Source organism: Citrus sinensis, chromosome 4 (assembly GCF_022201045.2).
Source record: "Citrus sinensis cultivar Valencia sweet orange chromosome 4, DVS_A1.0, whole genome shotgun sequence".
Classification (NCBI taxonomy): Eukaryota; Viridiplantae; Streptophyta; class Magnoliopsida; order Sapindales; family Rutaceae; genus Citrus; species Citrus sinensis.
In genome coordinates, this window is record NC_068559.1 from 28,703,343 (window position 1) to 28,709,536 (window position 6,194).

At 35.1% G+C, this 6,194-nt stretch overlaps 1 protein-coding gene across 1 annotated transcript; it reads left to right on the top strand.

Annotated features, from left to right (window-relative positions):
• Positions 1-969: 969 nt before the first annotated feature.
• LOC102623180 (uncharacterized) lies at positions 970-3,892 on the top strand. The gene is made up of 9 exons (XM_006482925.4): positions 970-1,197; positions 1,298-1,381; positions 1,501-1,610; positions 1,727-1,777; positions 1,872-2,015; positions 2,106-2,195; positions 2,943-3,049; positions 3,163-3,247; positions 3,355-3,892. Exons 1-9 carry the CDS (start codon positions 1,086-1,088, stop codon positions 3,451-3,453), a joined length of 882 nt encoding a protein of 293 aa, XP_006482988.1. The 5' UTR covers positions 970-1,085; the 3' UTR covers positions 3,454-3,892.
• Positions 3,893-6,194: the final 2,302 nt, after the last annotated feature.

A 6,194-nucleotide genomic window follows, 5' to 3' on the forward strand; every position in this document is an offset into this window, starting at 1 on the left:
TGACATATTCTCTGTATTACTTTTATTTCTAAACTTGTATCAATCAACCATTTGACACAAATAAGTTAGAATCTGTTAAATAATTTTAATAAAATGACTATTTTACTCGTAAATGAATTAAAAGACTATTTTATCCTATAAAATTTTGAAAAATAAAAAAAATTTATAATTACAAAAATGTCCTTGAATTTAATAAAATAAATAAATCTCAAAATCCAAGATGTCAACTTTTGTTTTTATGATTTTCAAATAATAATTTTTGTAATTGTAATTTTTTTGGAGAGTGTACATGCCAAGTTTTGCTTAAGCAAGTCTTAATTAGAGCCCCCAAGAGCAGCAAAGACTTTATACAATGCAAATTAAATTAACATTCAAAGTTTTATTTCAATTTTCAAAAAATATCATTTAAAAATTATAATTACAAAATTAACATTTTAGATTTTGAGATTTAAGTTTCATTAAATTTAGATGTATTCTTGTAATTATATATTTTTTATTTTTTAAAATTTTGTAGGATAAAATGACAATTTAATTCATTTAGGCGTAAAATAGTTGTTTTATTTAAATTACTTAACGGATTCTAACTTTGTTAGTATCAAAGTGGTTTGATAGAAGTTCAAAAACAAAAGTTGTACAGATAACATGTCAAAAATTTATAATAATTAAGTATGCATATAATAAAAAAGTGGTGATATAGAGATAATTTCTTTATAATCAATTCATAATCCTTAAATCTATACTTCCTTAGAGTAAACTATGAGCTTTATTATTTCCTGGCTTAGAAGCATTTAAACTCTCTTTCCAAAATATTACTTATTAGTCTAAAAAAATAATAATGATAATTTTGTTCCCTTTCGATTAAGAATAACCCCCCAAAAAAAGTATTCTAAAGCGCGGCATTTAATAAAACATACAAACTGAGGGATCTTAATGTTATAATCCCAATTCGATAAAATGTCGTGGCTCCTGGATTTTTGCTATTTCTGCCTGATCCACAAAACCCTAAAACCCCTTCGCTCGCATAAACCTCGACAACACTTAATAGCTCTTCATAAAATTTAGGTCTTTATCCAAATTCCCCAACGATGTTGCGTCGGAATATTCGATTGAGACGGGAATACTTATATAGAAAGAGCTTAGAAGGCAAAGAACGCTTGCTCTATGAGAAGAAGCGCAAAATCAAGGAAGCCTTGCAAGGTCTGCCTTTTTTTTCTCTAAATTAAATTGACATGCATGTATGAAAAATTATATCTTCATTTGGTTTATATTCTGAATTTCGATTTCTGTGGACTTGCAGAGGGAAAGCCGATTCCCACTGAGCTGAGGAACGAGGAGGCTGCGCTTCGCCAAGAAATTGATCTTGAAGATGAAAATACAGCTAGTATGTTTTACTTTTCTGTATAAAAAAATTTAAAAAAAAGTTTTTTTTTTTGAAATGTGTAATTGTTGTATTAAAAATTTGCTGATAATATGTTTATGCTTCTTATTGCTGACACTTAGTCCCAAGGAGCCACATTGATGATGAATATGCAAATGCGACTGAAAGAGATCCTAAAATTTTGCTGACTACATCAAGGGATCCGAGTGCTCCTCTTACACAGTTTGTAAAGGTTGGTCCTTGATGTGTATACAATGTTGATGGCCATGCTGTTGTTTATTTTGCAGGTGATCTGAATGTGTGTTTGTTTGATCATTGGTTGTGTTTCACTTGGTTATATTCCTGCAGGAGTTGAAGTTTGTCTTTCCTAATGCACAAAGAATGAATCGTGGTGGCCAGGTTGGTTTATTTTTTAATGTTTCAGCTGGGTTGCCATTGTGAAACTAATATGGTAGAAGATATGGGATGATTTATGAGGTTTTCCCCCTTGCAGGTCATATCTGAAATTATTGAAACTTGTCGTGCACATGAGTTTACAGATGTTGTGTTGGTTCATGAACACCGTGGTGTGCCAGACGGTTTAATAATATGTCATTTACCTTTTGGCCCAACTGCCTACTTTGGATTACTCAATGTGGTAAGTAGTTTGATCAGTGTTGTGCTCTTTTGACATTTGCTTTGGCCTATTTTTCTTTGCCCAAATATTTAATTACTTTTTGGCCTGTAGGTTACCAGACATGATATTAAGGACAGAAAAGCCATTGGTACAATGCCTGAGGCTTACCCACATCTGATTCTCGACAACTTCAAATCCAAGGTATTCCTATCTTTCTGGCGAAATCAATTACTTACTGTATAATAAACTTTCATTCTACACAAGTTGTCTTTTCAAGTAAGCTAGTTCTACAAAGAGGTCCTACTTTCTTGTGCTTACAGTGACTGCAGCTATAGTATTAGCAGCTTAGCTTAGCTTGCTACATGATGTGAATTGTTAATTATTTCCGATGAGGTTTTCTGGAACGTTATATTAGGATTAGCATAAGTTTCTCAAACTCTTGTTTTTGAACTTATCTAGAAATGTATTTATTGTGCTAAGATGAAGTAATTATTATAAGGGTTCAATTCTTGGAAATGAATTAGGATCTAGTAATTTGTTGATATAGGCATCACTAATTACTCTATAGGCATCACTAATTACTCTATACTGATTCAATGTGGTTATCTCATTGATGTGAGAATTATCAGGCATCCTATTTGTTTTGCATCTTATTGACCTCTTTTTGACATTGATTTGGCCACTCTGTTGGGATGACATACTTGAATGTTACGGTATTCTAGAATTTCATTTATGTGAGAATTATTAGGCATCCTATTTGTTTTATTTGTTTTCCAATCTTATTGACCTCTTTTTGACAGTGACTTGGCCACTCTGCTGGAATGATTGTTACAGTATTCTAGAATTTCATTTCTTGCCAATTTTATTTTGCAAACTTGACACTATTTGCTTGCATATTCATATTGGCCATATATTGAATTTGTGGATTTCTTGTTTAATTTTTGATAGCTAGGTGAAAGGACAGCAAACATTCTAAAACATCTATTTCCAGTGCCAAAGGCTGATACCAAACGTATCATCACTTTTGCAAATCAGTCTGACTATATTTCATTCAGGTTGGTCTACTTGCAGTGCCAAAGATGCTTGTTTTGGCTGTATCTTAGTTGAAGTTTTATGCATATATATGGTGAATACGAAAGTTTCATGTTTGTGTCTTATAAATGGGCAGGCATCATATATATGAGAAACAAGGAGGCCCAAAGTCACTTGAGCTGAAGGAAATTGGTCCTCGGTTTGAATTGCGGCTTTATCAGGTAACATCATGTCATTTGAATGATGTTTGGTTTTTGAAATCAGTGGGAAAATGCATAGCTCAATATTTTGTTTTCTTGATCTTTGTTCTCATTGCATTGTGTTGCAGATAAAGTTAGGAACAGTTGATCAGAGTGAAGCCCAGATCGAGTGGGTAATCAGGCCTTACATGAACACAAGCAAGAAGCGAAAATTCCTTGGGGATTGACAACCAATCAACCACTAAAATGATATTGAGCTTTATTTTCTCTGTAGAATTGTATTTCCAGGGATTTTGGTTTGAAAATACTCGAGCTGAAAGATTTAATCTGATTTTTATAGAATTTTGGTGCTCACAAAGTCTATGTGTTTCAAAAGAGAAATCACACACAGTCTATGTGTTTCAAAAGAGAAATCACAGTGCTAGTGTAAAATAATCTGTGTCAAGGCATTTGAGAACTGGCCCACAGCAGTAGTACTTCGTTCTGAGCTTGGGCTTAGTGGCATATGCCCATTAGTTGTATTGGGGCTGGCTTAAAAGGCTGGGATACGCTTTAATCTAACTTAGCCCATACCCACATTTGTATCTAGTTGGACTTAGACCCCGTTTCAAGTGTAAACAAATCATCGTACTTTTAGTTCGACCAGTGATTTTTCATTTTTATTTACACTCTTTGTATCTTGATTAAAGTATATTTGGGGTTACCATGGCTAGAATGTGTAGAAAGTGGAGGAATGGTATCTGTTATGTATTTTGTGATTTATTTTAGAATTTTTTAGATGGAGGAATTTTAGAATCTGTAAAAGGTAATACAATTAATTAATATATGTATTATTTATGTAATTAAATTTAATATAATCACCTTATATAGTGGTTTTTTTAAAATAATTGTATACATGTCGTAAAATAATTTTCTTATTGTATGGTCGGCATGGTATTTTTTAACGTATTTTAAAATTTCTCCTAAAAAGTGGAATTTTGAGGTTTTATAGATTTTCCAAATTAATGAAATTGCGTGGGTGCTGTTTCTGGGTTGTGTAAACCCCGTAGACCTATAACTGAGACTGAGTCCAGTGTTTTCTCCCATCAAATTAAAAGTAAAAAGTGATCGACTCTTTTATAGCAAGTATTCCCACCCCCAGTCCCAGCTTAAGCATACTGTTTTTTATCAATTTTATGGTATAAAAAAGAAACAATGGACAGGAATTTACATGCTTTGCATGCATGGTGTGAGAACAAAATTAATAAAACCACAAAAGCATTTGTATTCAGGACCGCACTGGCAAGGCCAAAACCTGAAGCCTCCGCCCCCTCCTCCCCGCGTGGCGCCACCAGATTGGCTGGCTGATTTGGCATGAAGTTGTTTGGCTGCTGACCAGTGGCAGTTCTTGCTCTTACTGACCGAGACAGAGATCTTAACTGAGCGGTACTACCTACTACTATTATTATTACCAGCAGCAGCAGCAGCACCTCGGCGACAAAAAGACAACGTTCTCTTGTAATTGGTGACATCTTTGTATTTGCAAGCCATTGCGGCAATCAAAGAAGCCAACGCTTTCTATTAGGAAAGCAATCGTGATGATTTACTCTCCTGTCGTTTTTCTTCTTGGCACCCCAAAGAATATAACATATTGGGAGAAGGGGAATGGATCCTTCTAAGGAGATCATACCCCATCATGTAGCCTTAGAAGAAATTCTATAGCTCGATCTTGCAGCAAAAGATTTGCTGTGGCTTTGGGATGGCCACAAGAACATGGTTCTATATAGATAGTGTTATGGACTGAAACAGGAGCGTTCCCTTGCCACAGTGTCGATATGGCTTTGTTTCAACAGGCAAATCTTTGGTGCATTCAATTGCATAAATCTTTCGTCTGCAGATTGTGCTTACAAAATGTTATTAGCTAATTCTTTAGTGATGGGAGTGAAGAATCCACGAACTAACCAAACCGTTGCATCGTTGCCACCACCGAAAATCTAGATAGGAACCTGCAGGCTTTTTGACCGTCATATCAACAAATCTTAATTTGTTTTGAGCACGTAAAGCCATCGTCATTTCACGAATTCATGTGTTGTAATTGTCCGCTGCGAGAAGAGGTAAGAGTAGCCGTTGGGCTAGTTGAATGGTATAATGAATGGATCATCCACATCTTTTACATGTGTAAGATTCTGAAAAATCCGCCACATCGGAATCTTTTGTATGTGGAGATTTCAAGAATGAAGCACGGAAGTTTACAGTCTCTCTAAACCGGCAGTGCTCTGATATCATGATTCGACAATTTGAAGACTCAACCGTAAACCTCTTTGTTTTCTATATCCATAAATAATAGGCAGATAGATAGATTACAGAATCATCACGATTGCTTTCCCTCGCGCTTAAAATTCCCGTCCAAACCGGAGGCCGCCAATTTTTTTATATTTGTCTCACGGCCTCAATCCCATTGGTGATCGTGGCTCTATCGAGTATCTACTATCTCGGGGATCGAACGGGTCACGAGCGATGATTAAAAGAGTCTTGAATTCGGCGTCGCAACGTCCAGGAGTTTCATCGGACGGGTGCGGCGGTGGTGGCGGCGCGATCAACCACGTGTTTTTGGAAATGTACCCAATCTACGAAATTAAAATTGTTTTACCCATGTTATGCTAAAAATCCAACATGCATCTTTATTGTTGTTGTTATCATTTACACACGTATATTAACGAAATTTGAACCCAAAATCATAAGCCAATTCTTAAATATACAACTCTTGGGGTTCTCATCAGGCCCTTTTTCTTCTTCTTCCTTCTTCTTCCCTTTTTTTTTTTCATTTTTTAATACATAGCCACTATAATTATTGCAATAATTTACAAACCACCTGTCGAACCCGAAATCAATCTCTCAGGGCGGGGTCCGTGGGGATCAACAATAGCGCCATGCCAACCTTCCTTTATGGAAAAAAAATTTTCATTTTTTTTAAAATAATACCTTGCGA

Coding starts and splice junctions, on each gene's coding strand:
- LOC102623180 (XM_006482925.4), top strand. CDS start 1,086: ATGTTGCGTCGGAATATTCGATTGAGACGGGAATACTTATATAGAAAG. Junction 2,196..2,942: donor TCGACAACTTCAAATCCAAG/GTATTCCTATCT, acceptor AATTTTTGATAG/CTAGGTGAAAGGACAGCAAA. Junction 3,248..3,354: donor TTGAATTGCGGCTTTATCAG/GTAACATCATGT, acceptor ATTGTGTTGCAG/ATAAAGTTAGGAACAGTTGA.